This window comes from Pleurodeles waltl, chromosome 3_1 (genome assembly GCF_031143425.1).
Source record: "Pleurodeles waltl isolate 20211129_DDA chromosome 3_1, aPleWal1.hap1.20221129, whole genome shotgun sequence".
Lineage (NCBI taxonomy): Eukaryota > Metazoa > Chordata > Amphibia > Caudata > Salamandridae > Pleurodeles > Pleurodeles waltl.
Genome location: NC_090440.1, coordinates 1305789485 through 1305815144, shown reverse-complemented (window position 1 = coordinate 1305815144; position 25660 = coordinate 1305789485). Strand labels below are relative to the sequence as shown.

The 25660-nt window shown below is 43.0% G+C and overlaps 1 protein-coding gene across 6 annotated transcripts in view; it reads right to left on the bottom strand.

Annotated features, from left to right (window-relative positions):
• The window catches only part of MYLK (myosin light chain kinase), a 1681938-nt gene that overhangs the window by 1119232 nt on the left and 537046 nt on the right, over positions 1–25660 (bottom strand). For all 6 annotated transcript variants that reach the window (XM_069224656.1, XM_069224654.1, XM_069224658.1 and 3 more), the window contains one exon: positions 12468–12675. In XM_069224656.1, the coding sequence (XP_069080757.1) occupies positions 12468–12675 (208 nt within the window). The remainder of the gene's footprint in view (positions 1–12467; positions 12676–25660) is intronic.

The following is a 25660-nucleotide window of genomic DNA, read 5'->3' as shown; positions in this document are numbered from 1 at the left end:
ATTAACAGGGGTGCTTGCACAAGTTATTTTTTCTCCCCTGCTGGATGCAAAAAAAAGGTATATGTTTACTTTACAAATGTTACAACATCCTTCAGTTCAAAATTGGATTAAATAGAATATTATACTCTACATATATATTATAGTCTTATACAATTGTGTAGCCATAGTTTCATGGGTCCTAGAGCATGGAAGGAAATGGGCCCCCTGGCTGCTGCTTTAGTTATAAAATACAATAATAATCATTATATAGTGGATCCCCTAAGCCTCTAGGCCCTGGTGCCACTGTACCATCTGCACCAATGGAAGCTATATCTCTCGCTTTTGATAAAGGCTCTGACCCCGAGTTGTAGGCCAGAATTGCAGGCGAGAGTCTTTAACGAGAAGAACAACATGTTTAACCCAAAGCAGAAGGGATGTAATACTATTAGAACAGGACATCCACTGAGGATACAATATTCAGAATTAAACAGGGAGAAACAGAAAAACAAAACATTGGACTGTTGGAACAGAAGACCTATACCAGCCATTATTGGCCCCAAGCTACTCCATTGTTTTCAATGGAGATCTTAACATACCAGTGTTCTAATACATTTCATCTAATTTGTGACTAACTATTTTACCCGAAATGGCTGGTAATGCTGAACAATGATGTTGATATCAACCAAGCCATTACAAACAGGTTTTCCAAGGGCTTTCAGGTATCAGTGAAGTAAACATTTACTGCATGTGACAAAGATAAAAAGTAAAAACATTGCACTGATATTAAGATAGAGGAACTGTTACTTGAGTGTACACTAACATGGAAAGAATGATATAGACAGAAACTCAGATTGTCACTGGTTCCCTGTAGCTCTCTCCTGAACCCTCTACTGTTTGAGAATAAACTGCCTCGTGGGCTGTTCTCACAAGGCCCCACTCTCCATGCACACACAAGGGTCTATGTTATTATCCAGTTTTTCACCGTACACTGGTGCACAGGGTATGTGCCAATTTTCTACAAATTCCCACTGACTTCATTTCATAAAATAACTGAGTAACTCTACAAGATAGTACGCAAGCACAGAGTGCATGGGTTGGAAACAGGATGGGGCAAATAACTTTTCTGTTTCTAAGTTCTGGTGCTCACAGAGTTACCAAGTGTAAAACAGCAGGTGCCAGGATTGTGTCAAAAACATGTACATGACCACCTTGAGCACCCTTGAAGAGTATGAACATAATATGTCTGTACCTGCTCTAGAAGGCAAAGTATACGTTGTAACCTACTGCACCATAGAACCATGGAACACAGAGATTCTATGTGATGCCATGAGTCTACCATGGTAACAGCAGAACTTTACATGGAGAGTGAAGAGTTGACTGTTGAAGGGTGAAGAGCTGTGCTGGGTATTAAATATTGGTTGAATAAAGAAGCCTCCAGCTTCATTTGGTATGGAGTGCTTCTTAACATCGGCAACAAGTTGTAATGACCTGTCTGCTGTGTACCATCAAGTACAGTTGCATGAGGACTCTAGAGAGCTAACATCCGTAGTGACACGGTTAGGAGCATTTAAGTTCATAAGGCTGCTTTTTGGATTAGCCTCAGTGGCAGCACATTTTCAGTGTCTTATGAAGACTGTACTCAAAGTGATTGATTCTGCGATGTTCTTCCAAGATGACATCTTGGTATATGTGAAGGATGCACAGAGTTATGATCGTGTTTTGAGGCAAGTGTTAGTGGGACTTAGGGACAGAGACCTTACCCTCAAAAGGGTGAAATGTAAATTTGGGGTTAGTTTGGTCTCTTACATGGGGCATATTATCTCTGGGAATGTAATAAGCCCCAAGTTAGATTTAGTCAAATCGCTTCTGGAGGCATCCACCCTGATCAATAAGAACCAAGTTAGGTCATTCATGGGTCTTGTGGAATACTGTGCCAAATTCATTCCTAATCCAGCCACCATGATACAGCCTATTAGACTACTCCTTAAGAAGGGGGCCAGCTTTGATTGGTCGGGAAATTGTGTGAAGGTGTTTTGTGTAGTCAAGGAGAGCATAGCTAAGATGCCTACCTTGGGACATTTCAATACTTCTAAGAAAACCATTCTCACAACAGAGTGAGTATGAGAAGGTTGGGTGTGATGTTGTTTCGGGTGATGGATGGAGAAGAAAGGGTGGTTGCCTTTACCTCTCACTCGCTAAGAGGGGCAGAGGAGAGATACTTGGTCATGGAGTGGGAGGCCTTGGCCTGTGTGTGGGCGGTGCACCATTTAAACATTTTCCTGTGGGGCTTACTGTTCATTTTAAGGACAGACTGCAATCCCCTGATTTAACTGTTAGGATGCAGGAATATTGATAACACCACATCAGGAGTATTTGTTTGGAGCAACAAATGTACCGATCGATTGTTTGTTCAGGTTACCAGTGGAAATTCCGGTTGTACAGATGGAGTAGATCAGCTGGTTCTGTGAGTCAAGGAGAAAGCCATAAACAAGACTGAATAGGAAGTTGAAGTGAAGAAGGATGAAATGAGGAAGCAGGTCTTGCATTTTGAGGTGACGGGATGGCCTGATCTTAGAAGTAACCATGATGAATTAAAATCATTCTCGGGCGCCAAGGATGAACAATGTTTACTTAATAGGGAGTTATATGGAAGAGAACGCATGGTTCCAACAGTGGGTTTGAGGAGTAAAGTTGGTAATCTGGCACAGGAGGGGCATCTTGGTGGAAACCTGACCAAGTCCAGAGTGAAGAAATGTTACTGATGGCCTGGTGTGGATAGGCAAGCTGTAGGGATGCTCACGGATTGTCTACAGTTTGCTAAGAGGGATAAGACCAGATCTGTCGGGACAGTTCCTCTGTCTCTTGCCGAGGTTCTGTCTGAATCACGGAACAAGTTAGGGTTAGACATTGTAGGTCTTTTTCAGTTGTTTCATGCATTGGAAAGGTTTGTTTTGGTCTTGGTCGACTATACCTCAAAGTGGGTTACAGCCAGTTGTGTAAGATTAGTGACTACCACGCATGTGGTTGAGTTTTTGCAGGAGGTGTTTGCATGTGAGGGTGTACCCAAAACCATCATAACTGACAATGTGGTACAGTTTGCCTCATTAGAAATTAAGGTGTTTCTGGATGGCCTCTCCAGGAAACATTACCTCACAGTTTTATGCTCTTCTCAAGCCAGTGTCTTGATTGAGAGCATGAACCATTTGGGTAAAGCATGTGCTCAAAGAGCAGTGGAGAACAGATTCTCTATGAGGGTGGTGCTCTGAGAGAAACTCTGGGCGCATCACAACACTCCTAATTTGACTTCCAAGGTATGTATTTTTCAGTGTTTAAAAGATGGATTGGCTAGTAGCAAGTTGAATCCATCCTGGTTGGAATTCAAGAAACATGCACAAAAGGTTGACTCACATGCTGTCAAACTGTACCAACAGAGGTACAAACGGCAATATGAAGGTAGACAGAGTGTGGGTACGTGAATGGAAAGTGGAGAATGTGGTGTTCATAACTGCCTGGTCTCACCAAAAGACAGGTCCACATTCCTGGGTCCAAATGCATAATTCAAGTGAGGAGAAATGTGGTGGCTGTGGATGATGGAGAGGAATATTGTATGCCCCGTTTAGCCAGGAGTTCAAGGCATGATGAGCACATGAGTGCAAGTGATGAGCACATGAGTGTAAGTAATGATGAGCACAGGGGTGCATTCCTGGACAGGAGTATCATAAGTGAAGGGGAGAATGTGGTGGAAGACAGTGGACCAGGTGAAATGTGTAGTCACCGACTCAGCAATAAACCTTTACACTTGGAAGATTATGTATAAGTAGAGGTGGTTAACATTAGAGTTTCATAATGAAACCTGTTTTTATGCATGTGTAGGGTCTCCTGTGCTTTGTACAGTGTTCTAATCCTTTATGCTCTGTATAGAATGTTAAGCTTTTGTGTATAGGATGTTCTCTTTTATTAATTAACAATTCTTCATTAGTTTTATTTTCAATTCTCTTAGGCATTGTATATTGTTTAGTTCCTTATGTATGGAATGTTTTCTTTCATTTTTATAGCATCTCTTTATTAGTTGCTAACATTGACTTTATGTTCCTTATTTTGAGGTATAATTTTTACTTTTGTTAAATTCTGTTAAAAAGGAGATGTGGTGTAACCTACTGCACCATACAACCATGGCATACAGAGATTCTATGTGATGCCATGAGTCTACCATGGCTACACTAGTACTTTACATGAAGATTGAAGACTTGACTGTTGAAGGATGAAGAGGTGAGTTGGGCTGTGCTTTACATGTTGGTGGAATAAAGAAGACTCAAGTTTCATTTGGTGTCTGGAGTGCTTCTTAACAGTATACTTACTCAGTTTTTGAACTGCTACTGGTTTGAGAGTCACTAACACTTTTTTTTGTGAGACTCATTAAGAAATGGGTGGCTGGAAATTATATTTCATTGAAAAACCTTAATTCATGATTTCACCTTACCAGAGTTACTGTTTACAGAGTTGGTGGGATCATATGAAATGATAACTTGTGCAACACCTACAGGCATTTACAGGCATTGACAAATTATAGTCTTCATATAATCCCAACATGAAAGTTCTTCTTCATTTCATTCTTTCCTGTTAGTAGTCCAAAAAAAAAAAAAAAACATAGAATGATCTGTAGGGCACCCACATTTTAAAGACTATGGAAGGTAAACATTTAGAAATTACCAGACATGCTGATAATAAATATTATTTACAAGTTAATCTGAGTCATAAATAGTGGTGTCCCATTCTTGGTTCTGTACGCAAACAAGGTTGAACATGAGACGTACATAAGCAAACACTGTTGTTGGCCTGCTGAAAGTGGATTCATGTCCCAGGAAACACCATGCTAGGAGACGCCATCTCGCTGCTGCATGGGGAGGAGACTTGTATCTGTGCTATAAAGTGCCAACTGATCCCCCTCTGCGTGGGGCATGAACACTGTTGTTGGCTTGCTGAAATGGGACTCTTGGTCCCAGGAAACACCGCTCCAGGAGGTGCGATTTCACTGCTGCATTGGAGTGGAGACTTATATCTGCGCTATAAAGCACCAACTGGTTCTACGTTGCGCTGGACATGAACGTTGTTGCTGGCCTGCTGAAAGTAGACTCTTGGTCAAAGTAAACACAGTACAAGAAGGCACCATCTCGCTGATGCACAGGGAAGATGTGAACGTAATTGTAGGCCTGCTGAAAGAGGACTCTTGGTCACAGGAAACACCACTCCATGAGGTGCCATCTCACCGCTACATTGGAGAGGAGACTTATATGTGCGCTATAAAACACCAACTGGTCCCCCATTGCGTTGGACATAAACGCTGTTGCTGGCCTGCTGAAAGTAGACTCTTGGTCCCAGTAAACACCACGCAAGGAGGCACCATCTCGCTGATGCACAGGGAGGACCTGAATGCAATTGTTAGCCTGCTGAAAGGGGACCCTTGGTCCCAGGAAACAACACACCAGGAAGCACCTTCTTGCTGCTGCACTGGGTAGCAGACTTACATCTGCGCTATAAAGTGGCAACTGGTCGCCCGCTGCGTGGGGCGCCAACACTGTTGTTGGCCTGCTGAACGGGGACTCTTGGTCCCTAGAAACAGCGTACAAGGAGGTGCCATCTTGCTTCTGCAAGACTTACATCTGCACTTTAAAGTGCGAACTAGTCCCCTGCTGCGCCTGACGCAAACACTGTTATTGGCCTGCTGAAAAGGGATTCTTGGTCCCAAGAAACACCGTGCCATGAGGCTCCATCTCACTGCTGTACAGTTGAGGAGACTAACATCTGTGCTATAAAGCACCAACTGGTCCCCCGCTGCACGGGAATCAAATGCTGTTGTTGGCCTGCTGAAAGGGGAGTCTTGGTCCCAGAAAACACCGTACCAAAAAGTGCCATCTCGCTGCTGCACAGGGGAGGAGACTTACATCTGTGCTATAAAGCACCAACTGGTCCCCCTCTGTGCGGGACACAAATGCTGTTGTTGGCCTGCTGAAGAGGGGAGTCTTGGTCCCAGGAAACAACGTTCCAGAAGGCACCATCTTGCTGTTGCACAGAGGAGGAGACTTACATCTGCACTATCAAGCGCCAACTGGTCCCCCACTGCGCGGGACACAAAATCTGTTGTTGGCCTGCTGAAAGTGGACTCTGTCCCAGGAAATACCGCTCCAGGAGGCAACACCTGGCTGCTTCATGGGGGAGGAGGCTTACATCTGCCTTATAATGAGCCAACTTGTCCCCCGCTGTGCAGGATGCAAACGCCGTTGTTGGCCTCCTGAAAGGGGGTTCTTGCTCCCAGGAAACACCGCACCAGGAGACACAATCTCGCTGCTGCGCGGTGGAGGAGACTTACATCTGTGATATAAAGTGCCAACTGGTCTCCCATTGGAAGGGACGCCTGGGCGAAGCCTGGGCCAAGGGGGTCCCTTTAGCACCCGTCAGTGACAGGAGGAGGCGGGGTGGGGCCACTCCCTTTGGCATTTGTGTTGGAGGCTGATTTACTACCATTAGCCCATCGTGTTTTTTGCATCAAGGTAGGATTGTCCTGGAGGGGCTTGACTTTGTTTCTTTTATTCTCCTCTTATTTGGCTCGGTTGACTGGGGGTGATGACAAGCCAGACTATGGGGGTCATTACGACCCTGGCGGTCTGAGACCGCCAGGGCTAAAGTGGCGTCCGTACCGCCAACAGGCTGGCGGTACGGAGACCCGTATTTCGACTGCGGCGGTAGCGCCGCGGTCGCACCGCCGGGGCCGGCGGTTTCCCACCGTTTTAGCCCCGGCGGTGCAGCGCTGCCCTGGGGATTATGACTTCCCTACCGCCAGCCTGTTTCTGGCGGTTTGCACTGCCAGGAAGAGGCTGGTGGTAAGGGGAGTCCCGGGGCCCCTGGTATGGGCAGGCCCGGGGCCCCTGGCATGGGCAGTGCAGGGGCCCCCTAACAGGGCCCTGTGCAGCTTTTCACTGTCTGCTAAGCGCGACGGGTGCAACTGCACCCGTCGCACGACCGCAACATCGCCGGCTCCATTAGGAGCCGGCTCCTATGTTGCGGCCGCATCCCGGCTAGGCGGGCGGGCGTAAATTAGGTTTGCGCCCGCCGGCTCAGCTGGGATGTTGTAATGGGCACCGCAGGAGTGCGGCCGCATTGGTGGCCGCATGGCGGTTACAGCTTGGCGGGCGGCGGAAGCCGCCCGCCTATGTTGTAATGACCCCCTATGTTACTTTTAGTTACGATAACTAGTGGTATTTCTTTGTCCATATTGTACAAGGGGGTTTCAGCACATGTATTACCTGTCTTGCCAGCATTCTTTTTCTCCACGTATTTTTGTGCTTCCTTGGTAGCAACCGGGCTTAACCTTCCTGGCCCTGGAATTTGAAATTTGAGCTGTGGAATTGGCTGTGGAGTCGGCCAAGTTGAGGAGGAGTTTCGCCATTTGTGTCCTAGATTGTTCCTGACTACCAGCTCCTGTGGGGAAGAGGAAAGCAGCTGGGGAAAAGGCCCCCTTGCTAACAACCTTTCTAATCGGTCACCTTTAGACTCATTTTTATCAAGAGCAGTTTGCGTTGTCTCCAAAGAGTTTGAATTAGCCAAGCGGTGGCTCTCTCAGGATTTTGGTGTTGTTCCTTGTGGATTGTTATCTTCTTTATCCAACCCACCTTTAATCGCGGCTGTTATACCCCTATTGAGCGCTCCAAGTAGGGGTTCCAACTGTGGCCCAGCCTCCTAGCACTCTCCATTTTGACTCTGATCCTACATTTTCCAGTGATAGCGGCCTCTGCAAAAAGCACAAACAGGAAGCTAATTCTGAGGGCACTGTCCGGACGGGCACTACGAGTAAGCGATGTAGTGGCTTGGAGGTGTCAGCAACTATAACTTCGTAGCAGTGCAACAAGCAATACTATATTGACTGGGATACCATTCTGGAGCAGTTCGAATTCTTGATACAAAAGTGCTTACTTTACTCTGGCAGGGGTGGCGGTGTTAGCCCGCCCTGTTTGGCACTGGGGGCCTGACCATTGAGCATCCATCTGGGGAGGGGCTAGGGGGTCGGCTGTTGTGGGTTTAGGGAGCAATGCGCAACCCAGACTACATGTTAACAGTCAAAGAGTAAATCATCACAATGGAGCCCGTGCAGTGCAGGTGCTACCTCATCTGGATCTCCCTCTAGCCTGTTCCCCATATGTAGCCAGTTTCATGGGACTTTCTCCTTCTGAGTCCCCCAGTACTGAAAACCCCTCAATTCTTAAAAATTAGGTCTGTCATTCGTTGGCATGTAACGCCAACTTTTGTATTTCAGAATGTGATGATATTGTTAGTTTGAAGGGTGGGCTGGGTAGGCCCAAGGGCAAAGTCTGTAAATGGTGATTCTGTTGTCATCAATTGTAGGCGCCTGGGTCTAATACAATGGGTACAATTGAGTGTTAGAGGGAATGGTTTGAGGAGCACTGGCATAACTTTGGTCTCCCTGGGGTATTTTTACCGGCTCCCTCAATCAAAACAGCAGGATCATCCATGTATTCAGTCTCATAAGGCCACTAGAGAGAGCAGATCACCGTTCTTATCTACTAACAGGTTTTCATTTCTATCTGACTTGGACGGTCTGGATTGATGTCATTTGCTAGTTAAGGGTCTCAGTGGCCGCTCAGATGCCCATCTAATTGGGGCACAGATGGAGGACAATTTGTATTCCGCTCAAGCACAAATTCTGGGTACTAGCTTCCTTCCATCTGAGTCAGTGTCAGCTGCATCTGTTGTACCACTACCTAATACTGATTTTCCTTACCCCGCTCCAGGGCCAGACTTTGGCCATTCTGCTCCAGTCACTTCCCCCTTAGGCTGTTTGAATTTTTCTACCTTATTATTGTGGAAAGTACCTGGCCTTGCCTCAAAACTCTCATGCCCTTTGTGGGGCGAGTTTGTAAACAGCTTTGATATCTCTGCCTTTCAGGAAACATGGGCTGTGGACCCGCAGTTCCATGCAGGGTTTGTAAGTTTTTCTGTGGCTGTTACTACCTCAGGGAAAGGCAGGCCCTCTGGGGGTTCTCCATTTGGGTCAAGACTTACCTGTACTGTAGGATTAAGGTGAATAAGGTGGGCAGCCCAGATGCCCAGTGTGTAGCATTATCATTTCCTTCTGGTGGGGTGGTCCATTTGTTTAATCTGTATTGCAGGCCAGGGGGATGTGCAGTTGAGTTGCAGGAAATTAATCTGCTCAGCGGGCATTTGGCCAATGAGGCTCCCAACATTTTTAAAATAGTTGTAGATGATTTTAAATGTAAATTTGAACCACTGTAAGTTGTTAGGGAGGACTTTGATATTGAAGATATTGATTGGGGGGTCACTGAATTCTACCTCCCCCGGTGAAGGAATTGACCCCTGCAGTCTTGCAGTTGAATGGTTTTACCCTGAATAATGGGCTCCAGGCATATAATGGGTGATCTAAGTCAGATGAGGGGGATCCATACGTTCAATCACCCACATTGCAGCAGCTTAATAGATCAAAAAATTCTGGATATTAGGCTATGGCCTTTAATGGTGGATATGGTGGTAACCCCCAAGGCAGGATAGTGATTACAATTCATAACCTTGATGGGAGGCTTGTTCCTGCCAGCAATAAGCATAGAGTGAAATGGAGTGTGGTGTTTGAGTCTAAAGAAACCCTTAAAAGAGTATTAGATGTTGTGATTGCTGGAATGAAAGAGGTGGGAGCTGGGTTAGAGCTCAGTAGCCCTCGTGGCCCTGTAGCAAACATAAGTGATATTCATAGTGTTATGTTTGCTTCCCTCAGGTCCCTACTTACAAAGGAATGCGCAAGGGTTGTACTTAGAGAAAAGGAGCCTTCATGGTATACGAAGGGCAGTTAAAGTTGGGGAGAAAGTTGCTGTCCAAGGAGCCAGGAAGCTTTACTTGGCCACTGTTAACCAGGCAAACAGAACTTGAGAAGACAATAAATGGGTCTCCATGTTGGCTGCCATAAGACAAAAAGATTTTTGCACTTTTTGGTGCCTTGTAGCAGTGGTGATGTGTGGCTTCATGCCACTTTAGATGCAAACATTGCGGCAGAGGCTTTGGTTGACCATTTCTCCTGTCTATAAGCAGGGGCTGACAATGCAGAACCTTTAACCTTATTTACAAACGCACCTGCTCAGGACTCAACTTCTGACGTAGCAACTCTAGCCATACCCAACAAGGGCTCAAAGGGTATGTAGTGCAGGTCTGCCACGTCTGATATGGTGGACGTTGAGCCTTCCCCTGTTCTAGTGCAGCTTCAGGTTGACCATGTGTGAGCCACTGAAGTCTCTTCTGCCCTGGACATGATCAACCATAATAAAGCCCCTGGGTTGGACAAAGTCCCTGTAGAGCTGTTCAAAAAGGATATTTGGTGCCCCTATTATGTAATACTTTTTCATTCCCTTTTCGCTGGTGCACCTATTCCACTTACGTGGACAGGGGCTGAAACAATACCAATTCATAAAAAGGTTTGTAGATCTTCCCCATCCAACTATAGACCAATTAGCCTTATAGATTCCACGCAAAAGTTGTTTAACAGAGTCTTATTAAACAGACTATATGACTGGATGGTACATACAGATGTCCTTAACCCACTGCAGGCTGGGTTTTGCAATGGTATTGGTACCACTGATCAGATTTTCTGATTACAAATGTTATATTGGAAGTATGTGACCCTAAGTGGTGGGCGGATCTATGTAATTTCCGAGCCGCCTTTCATCTTGTGCCTAGAGGATCCCTATGGAAGGTTTTGGCGGAGATGGGGGTCCCTGCCTATTTGCTAACGATGATGATTCAATTATATTCGAACAACTTTGCACAGGCTAGGTGTGGCCCCCAGGCCAAGTTAACTGAGCCCATTCCTGTCAACCAGGGTGTGAGTCAGGGTTGTGTGCTGGCCCCCACTCTTTTATGCCTGTATATTAATGATCTAATTTTCCATCAGGTGAAGAGTGGGAGCGATGTTCCATTTCTTTGTGGGGTTAATATTCCTGCCCTTCTGTTTACAGATGACACTCTGTTACTGTCCAGATCACCCATGGGTCTCCAGAAGCTACTGGATAGTTTCAGGGACTTCTGCGGATGGCAGGGGCTTGAGATTAACCATGGCAAAACTAAGTGCATGGTGTTCAGCCCTTGCCCTACTTCTAACATGAATCCAGTCCTTAATGGGAAAAGGCTAGAACAGGTTTGAGTGTTTGAGTACCTGGGGATTACATTGTCAGAGCATTTTGACTGGTCTCACCAGGTAAGAGCTGTGAGAGACTGCCTAACGCAGATAGGGCCAGAGGATCCCTTACTTACCTCTGGAGATTCTGTATCATTTTCTAAGCAGGCTCTTAAAAGAGCATATTGGCGTTTTGCAGACCAGAGTGATTTGAGCCTCGTTAGGTTGGCTCTCTTACTGCCTCCTTTCTGGAGTTTAAAGTGGAGTATTCCTTTGAAGTGTACAGGGATGGGGTTGAGCACCCATATGCCAGATTGCTGTACATTAACTTTCATCTGGAGATTTTACCACTTAATTCTTTCACCTCTGTATGTGTGTTTTCCAGCTCTGTTTTAACTAGAACTTGTCCTTTTTGCTCAGATGAGGTGGAAGTGGCTGAGCCTGTTTTATTATTCTGCCCGGCATACCACAGGTGCAGGAAGAAGTGGATGTTGCCACTGTGTCGTAACCTGGGGCTTAGGAACTTTACAACTGCGTTCAGAATATTAAGAAGCAACACTAGGAGGTGCATTGCATTCACCGTTTTTAGGTTCTTGTTGTGCATGGGGAGTCTTTGGGGAAAAAGAGTGGTTATATGATGAATTTAACTTTTTACCTATTTTTATATATTTGTTTTTTTTATTGTTTTAATGTATCGTTTGTTTTATGTATGATTTTATTCTAGACTACTCTAACCATTTGTATCATGTTCTTTTATGGTCATTAGGTCGAAATAAAGATTGTTGGATTGGAGATGCACATATTTTACTTTTGCATTATGCTTAACTTTGCCTGGTGGAGAAGTTTTGTCACGTAAACGTTTTGTAGCAGTGCATTACAACCAGAACATTTTGGCTGGAACAAAATCAGGGTTTGACAGTGATAGGAAATCAGGTTTAATATATTCTTTCCTCACACACAAAACATCTACTTGGGGCTTATTTTTCAGATCGTTTTTTTTTTTAACTTAGTAAGGTTACAGAAGTTCATCAAAAGTAAAAGTTTTAAAAAACTTAGAAAAGTTGGAGCATGAGAAATTGAACAACTTCACTGACCTCCCATCGATAATGCAGTTTATGTGCTCCCAGTCATCATCAATCTATCTTTTAAAATATTCAGTGGTTATTTTAATTCAAATAATTACACAAGGTCTCTGTTTTCAAGACCATGAAGTCAGCTTCATTGTTTTCTACAGCACCAGCTGGCTCACAGTATGGGGAAAATAGGTTGAGACAGGGCGTCTATTGTAGAAGTATGTTACCTTCCACTGTGAGCTCTACAGTCACTTGTCGAACTCCACCTTCGTTGGCTGCCTCACATGTGTATTTTCCATCATCACCCTCTTGAACGCTTTTGATCACCAAGCAGAAAGTCCCTCGAATGATGCGTTCCACTGAACAACGATCCTCCTCTATGACTGGCTGTCCATTTCTGTACCAAGTGACTCGAGGTTCAGGATATCCCCTGACCTGAAAGACAGCAAAAAAAGGTAGCAACACATCAGTATATTTTTTCAAAAAACTAATTATATATGAAACCCACTTTAATGGTGTTATTCCAAGTTTTATGTGATATTATACAAAAACGATTTTATAGATTACCTGTTGTAAGAAACCATTTAACTCAAGCTGTACATGGAATTATTCAAGTCAAAAGATATTTTTACTTACGTGTAAACTAATTAATAAAATTTATTTTTTCAAAAATTGTTATTTAAATATTTTGTTAAGGTGTAAATGTTATTTGTCTTGAAAAATAGTTGGGTCTGTTGGATTCTGCACAAGGACTGCATTGATCTATTTTTACATCATCCTTAACTCTTTCCATGTCCTGTCAATGGATGACATTTAAATTTATTTTAATTGTCCTTCCAGGGAGCCACCAAAGAATTTCCTTTTTACATTGTCTTTTCTCTCCTACGTTACTTTTTCATTTCTCCTTGTCCTCCTTCTTCCTCCCTTTTTACTTGTTCTTTTTTTTTTTTTGGAGAGTACACCCCCAAGGCCATTCTTTACAAATTATATACATTTCGTTTAATTTGCCCCACGCTCTGCCTTTATTTCGGTAGAGGTCCTCTTTCACAGTGCTATTCCTTCTTTTAATCCTTTCAGTACCTTCCATCAATTTTTACCTTCCAATTTCTTTCACTTTAGTAATAAAAATATATGCTTAAGTATAAAACTGTTCCATGGTCGCACAGCCTGTGATTTCCAAACCACAGACTGCCAGCATAAATTGTATGTATCAATGTCAAAATTATACTTCACGAGTCAAAAGTAAAAAATGTTCCTACAATTTACAAAGTACACTTTACGATTCATACCAACTCGCAAAGGTAATTCGTCTTGTACTGTGGATTTTCTTTCCCTTTTTAAGTCGGCAGTTGCAAAACACTAATGCATTTAAACAGAAAGTGCAGTTGCAAACAGTATATTTGCACCAGGACCCTAAATGGGGTGATAAAATATTGGCAATTTAAAGCTGTCAATAAGGGTCAGTTTCCAGTTTGTTAATGCAAGCTGCTGTCTTCTGGGGTAAAAGACAGAGCTGCTTGAAAGCTAATTCCCTGAAAGCAGTCTTAAGTTTGAAAAGGAACCCCTGTCCCATCAGTGCAACTTTGAACAAATCTCATCATTCAGGAAATGCCATTGCAGGGATAGAGCAATGCTGCCCCTCGTAGGCTTACATGCCTACATTTGGAGTTCATCACAGGGGAGAGGGGGAATTAACATCGCAATAGGTCTCCTGCCTCATAAATATTACTTCCATGTGAATTTTTCTTACTTCCTGTCAATCAGCATTTTGTATTGCAACTGATTAGTACACCAGTCTTAATGAAAAAGGAAGTTTGGTCACAGAACACCTAGTTGTGGGGAGGGTCAAAAAACAGGGTATGTGTATCCTTAACTGAAACTGGGTGGGCTCAAATTGTTTTTTTTATTTTTATTTTTTTTGTAAATTCATGTGTTTTTAAACTGTTATTGTGACTGTTTATTAGATTTTCAACAAGAATGTCTTCGTAGTAATTTGTTTTTCCACTAAATGTTTTTTATTAATTATTTGGGTTCTTAGTAATTATTCTGTTTATATTACTTTGTTGTATTTAAATAAAGCATCTCCCCAAATGTGGAGACCTGCAAAAACTCTGGAAAAAAAAACCATTGGTAACACTAATATAACATTTATTTGAGTAGCTTCGCTCTTTCTTGAAAACAAAGAAATATATTAGACTAACACTCTTTAGAATAATAATTGTACACAAAATGGGGTTTTAATAGCAGTTAATTTCATCTTTAGTTATGGTACCGATAAATAATTCAATACGTCTTCTTCCTTTTTTGAGCTACACGAGTGCTATAAAGCTTTTCTTAATCTACTGGCAATAGAATAGTTTAAATGGAGAGGGTGTAAAATTCAGCTTAATCAATTTAGTTAATATGACACTTTTTGCACGTTATGAATTTGTGAGGTTTGAAATCTTTGCCCAACTTAACATTTAGGTAAGGCTTTGAAAAAAACATGTTTACTTTATAGTTCTTTTTCAATCACTTTATTCCACAATAATCTACCCACTAAAGGAAGAGTCATGGAGGATTTTTTTCCTGCAAATCGTATACTTCCTCTAGAATTTATTGCACTTTTTTATATTTGACAAATTTTGTCTACCCAACTAAATTTCTAAAAAGTTACAAGCTTTGTGGAAGTAAAGTCCAGCAATTTCACACTCCCATAGCTCCAACACTGGAAAAACATAATATCAGCATAGCATGCTTGTTAGGTCGATATGTGGTTGAAACACAGGCCCAAATATATTTGTCTAGATCTTTTTGATAACCTGGCATTCTATATAATGTCTAGTCTAATTAGCACACTCTTTTAGCTCTAGCTGGCTAATTTATAGCAGTTCTTTACATCATTCACGTTCCCTGTGGTTGCTTCATTACCCCAGTGCTTTGACATGGTTTTCTGAAGTATGACAAACTACCCCAAATCAGGCGCATTCCTCATAAACCAGGGTTCCATTAAGCTTTATGCAGAATACTTGTTTTGATTGTTTACTGCACCCTCCAGCAACATTAGAGTGCTAGAATCTTGATATCAAATGTTTGCGTCCACAAGAATTATACACTAAAGTAGAGGTTTAGACTTTTTAAAATAAATTCATAAATTGCTTCAAACATTAAATCTTTAGGAGCAATTATGAGACCTACACAATGTATGATCAGACTTTAAACTGTTCTGATATCTTATTAATAAAAACCCATCATTGCCTGTTTAGTGGCCGAGAGGATGCCTCAATACTCAATTTATTTTTGATAGACCCCTGCTCTTGAAGGCACCTTCATACCAATACAACCCCCTTTCAGTCAAACCCAGCATGACCCCGAATTAATTTTCAATGTTGCTATTTATTGAATATTTATTTTACACTACCTCATGTCAAAGAGGCTGTTATGCTCCTGCAGGCACACTAAAGGTCTAGAGTGAACTACAAAATCACAATAAAGAACATCAAGTGCACATAAAGATTTATAAAGGAGTAACATGACTTCATTAAAGATAAGGTTGGCACAGAGGAATACACCAAAGCCATAAAAGCACACATCCTTAACAGTCTCTAACAATTTTAACAATATGTAAGTAAATAGGTCTTGTGTGTGCTAGAGACAATGGCTTTGTCAATGTATTTTAGCCTGTTGTATAGCAGCACGGCCGCTGCTCAGCATGGCTGAAAGTCAGGCAAAAGAGATATGACCTACGGTACTGTCTTGAAACTGTGAAAGGCTTGTTTTGTGATTGAATTACCAATTATTTTACATGCATTAAAGATTTTACAAGTATTGTACATGTTTACATGATTTTCCATGTATTGTACATGTTTACATGTATTAACAAGAGCGCTTACGATATTCAACAATCCAAACATTAGTGATATCCTTAGGTTATATTTCAATTAGCTCTAATATTTAACCCCAGAGATAAAAGCTGAAAAGAGGGGGCTTGCAGGAAACCCCTAGAGCAGATGTCCTGGTGCTACACAAAGTCGCACTTTCCCGTTTTGTCTGAAGTTGAATATATGCGTTGCGGTAATATGTACCAGTATAAAATGCGTGTAATGCACATAATTTAAAAAGTAACTTTTATGAATGCTTCTTAGTATGATCCCAATTTTATGTGCCCATCCCCTACAGCAGCAGCATCATGGTTGCTGTAATCTGGTTAGAAACTGATTTAAACGCTATTGGGCCAGATTGACTTTTGAGTAAAAGTTGAGGTGGTGGACATAACATGAGTTTTCAATGTGTGATACATGTAACAATTGTGAAAAATACTCATATTACATGATTGACCCCAGCGCAGTCATCTGCATGATAACAGTTGTGTGAAGGGATACCTTGAGAACAGACTTAAAGAAAGATAATGTTTGATACCTTGGATACCCTGTGATTCAGAAGTGAATCATGATCGCAGCTTGAAAGCACACCCTAGTGTGTTTGTGTGGGTCATGAGGTAATTGATGCACAATACATAAATACTATGCTGCATATGTTTAAACTGTTTACATAAGGCAATGCAGCTGTTTTGCACTGCTTTGTAATGTGTGTCCTTAGTAATTCTGCCCCTATACACAATCTCTTACTCATCCAGCAATAAGAAATGTTTTCTGTAAAGTGCTAGGCTAGTCTGTAAACTGTGCTGGCTGCGCCTTTTTGTGTGGCAGGAGGTGCGGGACAAGCAACAGAACACGGAGGGGTGGGACAAGCAACAAAACATGGGAGGGGGTGGAAGTGACTAACAAAAGGCTGCAGGGGTTAAAACTCAAAGTGTGTTTTGTGTTTTAGTTCCAGATAATCATGCCCCTCCCCCTGATGCCGTTGTCGTACCTATCCACACGCCAGGAGTGTTGCAAGAAGAGCCAGGGGGTCTCTGAGGCCACCTTGTTTCGCTTCGCTTGCCACATGATGCTCCATCATTATCTTCTCCCGCTTTTGCCCCTTTGTTGTGTGACTTGTTCAGGATTGAGGGCCGCTGTGCGGACGCGGTGAATGTGGCTGGCTCAACCGCAACAACAGGAGGTACTGCTGCTGTTCTGTCTGTTGCTCTGTCTGACTGACACCTCTGTACTAGGCTCACTCTTGGAGAGGGGCGGGCATGGGTGTACGACAGGGTAGCAAGGCAGCAGTTGAACGGTGAAGCAGGTGCCATGCTAGTCCTGACTCATTGTGCTGCAATAATCTTTATGACCTTCATGACTTGTCTTCGGCCACCTTTGCTGCTGCTTTCTGTTGACAGGTAGTATCCTTGCTGCTTGTTGACTGTGTAGCCTGACCTGGTGGACCCTTGTCTATGGCATTGACTACCTGTATTACCTGCATTATCTGCACTTCCCAAACTACCTGGGCTACCTGCTTAATCTGTGTATTCGCTTTAATCTGCTTAGACAGACTATCCGATGAAAAGCAGGGCTGCTTTAGAGTCTGTATTAGAGGCATTTTGGCACCTCTTTGGGACTTCCTTTTGCATCCTCGGGAGTTGTAAGGACAGAGGAGGCGACTCCCTGGGTGGGGCTACAAGTTCTAAGACATTGTGGGCCTGAGCAGGTGGCCGCTCTATTCATACCACTTCTCCAGAGGATTGTGGTCACTGTGCTGTTTTTTCACCCATTGCAGCCTGCCATAGCCCGCTATAGCCCACCTTAGCTCGATAGACGCTGGGCTGGGCTGACTCTTTTGACTTGATGGTCTCACAAGCCCTCTAACTTGCTAAGCTGACCTATTTGACATCTTTTAAAGTACTGTGCTTTTAACAGTGTTTTAACTTGATATTGCGTCATTTGCACTTTGGATAAAGCATCTTGGATACAACATGGGAAAAAAGCTACTACGGTGGTTGCCTTGGATTCTCAAGTTCAAGCTCCGCACGTTTTGTTTGCACACCCGAATCTGAGCCTGTGGTGAAGCAAAGTAAAAGGACACAAAAGCCGAAAACATCTAAAGCCCAAACAAATCCCAGTGACACCAGGGTTCGACGACCGGACCATCTTGTGCCTCCCAAAATTTCAATCTCTGGGATGGCCTGAGCATGAGCTTTACCAAACTTTTGAATGCCAAACTGTGCCTGGTCTATGATTGGCTCGCTGCTGTTGAGGCTGTTAGCACGTCTGACCTTAATAAGTAAACTTACAAGGGGACGCGAATAGGTCAATGAACCTTTTGACTCGCAATTAAGATGTTCTTACCATAGCTCCAGTACATAGTCAATAACCAATACACAATAATCAATAATCATTAGCAATCAATGACCTCAATAATAAATGGAGTCAGTAATTGTCACACACCATGACCTCTCAGTCATGAATAACCACACCTTTTAGTAAAAGTTAAAATATTTATTTCCCTATATTAACAATGCTAAAATCATGTAGATTAATCTCAATATCAAAGCAAACACATACAGAAACAATACTGGCTGTTCAAAGACGCGGAAGAAACGTAATCTAATCAAAGCCTTAGCTACAACACATTTCAAAGTTATGGTGCAAATCAATAACAAAGTCAACTGCATCAATGTGATCACATACATTAAGTTTAGCAAAGAAACTCATCAAGTATTAATCCCTATTAGCATGATTTCATTAGTGAAGGTTCTTACTGAACACCAGATTAGCATCAGCATGTTGGGCTTCATGCAAAAGATTTAGTAACACAAATTTGGAATAACATCTAACTATGGCTCTATCAAAACAGTGCAGTTGGTACCTAGAAAGAAAAAGTAAATATGCATATTAATCAACAGTCTAGGTCATAATACCTATCCTCAGTGTGAATCAGCAAGCAGAGTCAGTCTTCGTCTTCAGGACATCAGTTGATCAGCAAGGCATCAGTATTCAGTGTACAAGTTCAGAAATGCAAAGTCTCTAAGCTTTAAACTTAAGCAAGTCTCTTGTCAAGATGCAATATGGGCAAGAATGAGCTCTCTCTTTCCTGTGCAGTTCTGTTAAATTAAAACTACCAAAACTATTTCCCAAATCCCTATTGGTCAGTTAATCGCATGTTCACACTTAGTCCAATAAAACTAAAACTCCAAATCTATGGATTGTACTTTTACTCTGTTCACATGGCATTGATTAGTTTGTCCTGCAATGTCCTCTTCATCCCGCTTGTCAGGTAACAATATTGTTGCAACTTCCACTCCGGTCAGTATCTCCATTGTTCTTCTCCTGAGAAAGTCAGCCTCACACACATTACGCATAAAATGTTACATTAACAAGAACATAATCTTCTAGCAGTCGGTTCTCATGAGAGAGCTTCCAATATGGGCACATTTAAACAATACAATAGAAGTCACAGTTTAACTCTCTAGGACAGCCATTTTATTAAACGTTAAGAAATACAGCTTTGACATGAGGCCTGGCAAGTAGGCCATGACACTCTCTAAGTTAAGGCCTACAATTAATAAAGCTAAATCTTACTGCATAAACCTTAATATGAGAAATTACTACATTAATCTAACAAATGCTCAACATTTCATATTATTAAATCATTGACTAGTACATTTCATTAACATTGGTGGCCATTCTTTGTAATCACATTTTCAAATGTGTGCATTATTTTTCTACATTATTATATTTTGTACACAAATCACTTATTCAGAATACATGAACACTCATTAATAATTTTTACTAATGAACCTGCACTAGCAAGGCCAATTTGAGATTAATCAGGAGAAGGTGGACTTGTCTCTTCGCAAAATCCAAAGTCACCTGCTGTAATTGTTGTTAATCTACCAACTGCCAGCACCAGCCAATGAACTTCAAGTTGATTTAAGGGTAGCAGAGCCCAGAGGCCGTGTTAATACTGCAACCTTGACTTCGATCACGATTTCAGGAGTAGATGCTAATCCTGTGCCTCAGGCGGCTGGGACCCTGACTTTTCCCAGTGGACAGTCTGAAAATCATCAGCCGAGGCAAGATACCCTCCCGGTGATTGACCTTCTCCCCCGGCTTCCTGCCCCAATTTAGACATCCTAGCCAACATCCCTAGCCTTTTGACTGACTCACCGGAATCAACAAGGGCTCGCAAGAATAAAGTAACCCACTGGTTGAATAACAACGTAAGCCACCAGTGGGACTTCCATAGCGACATTCTCTATATAAGGCGGGTAGAGGATATAGGCCACACGGAGAGGCAATTCCCAGGGGACATTATAATCATTAGTGTTCATAACCTCATGGTTGCTGGGGAAGTATTTGCCTTAGCAAGTGATTGTTTGTTTAAACCTAGTTCAGTCAAAAGTTTGCCACTTGTTTTTTTTTCCTATAGACATTTGTCTCAGCCCATCCTGAGGAACAATAGGGGCCAAACCTCTATTCAACCCCCCCCAACAGGCAATAATTCTACCCTAGCCTTCCCCTCCCAAATAGATTTCAGGCTCTTGTAGGTCTGGACGATAATGATTGACTTTCGGAACTAAAAAGGAGGGTATTTGTGCTGAAGACATTGCTGCTTGATTGATCAATTGCTGCAAGATTGCCATCCCACTTGGTTGCGTATCCGCCCTCGTGAGGTCGATAATCGTGTGCCCATAATGTCTAGATACAGGTTTTTATCTCCCCAATATGAACTCACTGTGATTCCCTAAACATAGAGGTGCCTGGGGCCCTTGTAGATTGAGAGTGGGGGAGGGCTTGATCTATCAAAGGATGATGGACTTGACAGGGCTGTGCCTGCAGGACACCATGCTGATGACAGGGCCCGCCTACTGATGCGGTTGTTAGGGAAAATGTGTGCATGGATGTGACTGGGGCTGATTTGTCGATTCTTGCCGAGGGTGAGGGTATTGGTGCAGTGGAGGCTCATTCTACTACAATTATCAGGTTGTTATCTAGGAATGTACATGGTCTGTTGTCCAGGTTGCCCTGCCCTGAATGGTGTACCTTTATTGTCACTTATGAAATATGTATATTCCAGGAAAATTGGTCAACTGTCCCAGTGCACCATTCAGGAATTGTGGTATTTAGCAAGGAGGCAGCCTAGCTGGACAGGAGCAAGCCAGTAGTGGGTGTAACATTTTGAGTCAAAACTACCCTAATGTGCAGTATTAAGGAAATTACGCTGGATTCCCCAAGACCTATTGTGTATTACTTTAACTTCACTGGGTATGGCTACATGTTACATTTATAATGTCTGCTGTAGGCCAACGGCAAGCAGAACTGAGTCTGGAGTACTCCAAATGCTATCTGCCGACTTGGCCGTCTCCTGTGTGAGGCAGTTGAGATCGTGGGGAGAGATTTTAATTGTATGTTTGAGCCTCTGGATGCACAGGTGGATTTTTATTAAAGTGAGGAGGACCAACTGTGGCACATCCCTACGCTAACTGTCCCCCATATACAAAAATGGCCCCTCTGGCCCTCCAACCTAATTCACTAGTATTGAATGGAGGATTGAGAGTTTGTAATGGTAGGTCAAGGGGGGATAAAGAAGGCAAAAAATCCTTCAGTAGACCACAGTGTTCAAACTTTATTGACTATTTTCTACTTGACCTCCACCTCAGGTCTAAGCTAATTGATATGGAGGTCTTACCCTGTCAGGATAGTGATCATAATGTGCTTGCTCCAGAACTTAGAAGCCTTATTTTAACTGTGCAGTCAGATGATAATGAGCCCTTTGGCAGAAGGTTAACTGTGACCCAGTAGACAAAGGGTAAAATGGGATGCGTTCTTGTGTTTTAGGGAATTGATCCCTGAAGTCTATAAAGCGGTTACTGAGGTGATTGAGGAGCTGATGTCATTATTAAAAATGTGGACGGTCTGCAGTGTGACACTTCCCAACTTCAGCTTTATCCACACTCAACTGTTTTCGAAACTAAGGTGGCATTTGTTCACAGAGGCTAGTTGCTCATCGAGGAGGTGCAGTGCCCCAGTGTGGTACAACACAAGTTGCGGTGAAGCTGAGAGGGAACTATTGAGCACAATCAAAATGAGTGATAGACCAGCAATCCAAGCAACCAGAAGGGCATTTAATGATGCTATATGGGCTGCCAAGAGAGAGTGGGAAATCAGGAAATGGAAGGGCCTCCTTGCTGCAGCCAAGAGAAAAAATGCACACTTGTTCTGGAACATCATGGCAACTGGTTCCTGCAAGGGACTCATTCCTGTGGAAATTCATATTACAATGATGGCATGGGCTGTACACTTTTCTAATTTATATTCTTTTGAGGAGCAGCAAGAACACCATGAGCTAGACAACTGCGATGTAGCTCCGGTCAGCTATGATGGATCTCAGCCCACTACTAGAATGCCTACTTTAAGCAGCCCACAGGAGAATATCAGTTTTGGTCTCGAGGAAATAAGACAAGCCATTAACAAGATTGTCCGACATAATGTCCTGGGGCTTGATAAGATTCCTGAGGACCCTCTATCTGGGCGAGATTGAAGTATGGGCCCCCTATTTTACCATCTTCTTCAATGCCATACTGAAAGGGGCCCCTATTCTGTCAACTTGGCTGGAGCCGAGGTTATCCCTATTTTTAAGAAAGGGTCCAAAGATCTCCCTTCTAATTACAGGCTGAAAAGCCAAATCAACAGTGTTCAGAAACTCCTCTCTAGGGTCATCCTGACCAGACTCCAAGATTAGATGACTACCTTAGATATATTGACCCCACTACAAGCAGGCTTTAGAAAGTGCACCAGTACACTGGACTAGGTCTTCCGCCTTTACTTATTATATTGGAATATTTTACAGCTGGGGGTGGGCAACTTTACATGGTGTTGGTTGACCTTAGGCTGCATTTGACATCGTTCCCCGTTTGAAGTTGTGGCAAACTTTGGCAGATATCGGGGTCCCACTCTACCTTTTGAATATGATCATAAGTCTTCACGGTCACAACTTTGCCCAAGTAAGATATGGGCAGATGGAGAGTCAGGTTGGGGTGCATCCTTGCACCCACTTTATTTTCTCTGTTCATTAATGATTTAGTAAAATATATAGATCACAGTGAGAGAGATGCACCCCACCTGTTGAACATTAGGGTTGCTTTCCTGGCGTTCGCAGACAATACGTTGCTGCTCTCTAAATCCCCCATGGGCATGCAAAAACTTCTCTGTAAATTTGATAACTTTTGCAGAGTAAAAGGCATAGATATTAACCTCACAAAAACTAAGTATATGGTTTTTAGTCCCTGCCATTGCACCATTCCAAATCCAACACTGGGGGGAAGGGGAGAGCTTTTGGAGCGAGTCCATACTTTTGAATATTTGGGTGTAATTCTGGCTGAGCACTTTGCATGGCTGTCCCACATTGCAAGGTGTGGACTAAACTAGATCAAATCTCTGTGAGGCTGTTGAAAACATGAAGGGCTTCCCTATATTGTCCAGTTTCTCCGGCCCTGCCGGTTTATGACCACCAGGTGCTGGGATCTGCCGTGTATTGAGTTGAACTCTGGGAACATAGGGAGGTACCCACCTTGGTTGCTACAGAGAAAAGATTTATGCGACAACTGGTCGGCCTGCCAATAAGTACACCATCGCTTCCCTTGAGGATGGATTTGGGGCTCGAAAGTGTCTCTGACATAGTAAAGGTATGGCCCTTTCTGTACTGGAGAAGGATTTGGTCATCACCAGAGCTAAGTCCTTATCAGCAGGGACTGTTAGAGGTATTGTGCCTGCCAGAAGTGGGTAACCTCCTGTGGGTCAAGTTTGTGAGGAACACACTAATGACTATCGATCTTGAGCGTTGGTGGACCACTCCAGAAGAGGCATGTACGATCCCTAAGGAGCAAGTTAAGAGGGCATATTGGTCATACCACAATGATTTACTTTATAGCCGGCTCAATTTGGGTTCAATGACGCAGGCTTTTCTCATCAGGAAGTTGATTTTGTGTTAGAGCAGTTTATGGACGAAATAGAGGCTAGTAATTCAAGAAAGTTTTACCTCCAATTAAGGTATGGGACCCTTCCCCTTGCATCGTACACCGCAAGTTGGGGGTGACTGGCTAACCAAACAAATGGCCACTGTTTATTCTGCAACTCATGGAATGGAACAATTGAACACGTTCTATTCTTTGACCCTACCTATCATAGCACTAGGATGAAATGAGTTGCCCCATTATGTCGTAGTTTTGGGGTAAAATAATTTAAAGAAGCCTTAATAATTATGTATTTTGACACTAGGAAATTTGTTGTTTTTGCGTTCTCAAGATTTTTTGCCATGGCGCTGTAGAGGATTCGGCAGAAAGCACTTTAATGGAACACTGTAATGCATTTTATAGGTAGCCATCTAGCTGACAAGACTTGGTTTTAATTTTCTGCTCCTGTTATTATGCAGTTTTATTCTCCAGTATGTTTTAATGCATTTTATTACATTCAGTATGTTATAGATTTTTCTACTTTTTTTCTTATTTTGACTCCTAACTTATTTATGTACTTTCTCGTTTTTTCTGAAAATTGATGGCGAGAATCGTCCAATAAAGAATCTGTCTGCCTGTTTTAGTTTTTGGCCTATTAACCAAAGGCAGGCATAGATCAATGTGTGGCTGCACACTGCTGTAAGACAGCGAGGAAAGAATGCTAAAGCGTATATGAAAGAAAGTTGCTGTTATGTGGGGCAAACACCACTCTCCCCACAGCATTGTTGTTTAGTGCTCTAGGAGCGAGGTAAACAAACAGCGGAGGCAGTGTGATCTCTCGGGAGAGGGAGAGCCTGTTGCTAAGTGCACCAACGGTCTGTTGCTGCGCAGGCAGCGGTAGCCAAGGGACAAAAACTGAAAAATCTAACTATGTCACCCAATCCAGCCTGCAGCTCTTATGGAATCAACCGGTAGCAGGCAACAGTCACAGGTGGAGAAACATCGGGCAACCAGCTCCCATGCAGACAGCCTGGATCCCCAGGGAAGGAAAGGCATGTTATTGGTGAGACCATGTGTCACCCATGGTCTGGAGTTTAACCTACATTGCAGTTCTGCACGAAACTCAGTTTTTGACGCAGGGGTAAGGTTCCATGCAACAAAAAGGGGTCCACCACATAATCTGACATACTCCAACAGGGCATGATATTAGGTGTGCAGTCTGCACACGACATAGAAGTGGCCACACACATTATGAAAGTGAAATATCATGTGTCAAGGCTCAGCAAAACTGCTGGAACCAACAAAAGTGGAGCACGCCTTACATGTGGAGCCCACCAAGTAACGAGGTATTACACCTTACGGCATTAACTGTAATTATGCATGACAGATTGATAATTGTCACGCTGACCAACTCATTTATATCACAGCTCAAGAGCCACCATGTCTCATCCAAATCATACCCATTGGGAATGGGATCATTGAAAAGATAACGTAACTGTAAAAAAAGCACTACATGGATAAACTATAGTGTCTAATAAATCAAGCAGCATGTCATACAGCAACATAAATAAATAGATACTGAGACAAAGATAAATGACTCGCAGCCAA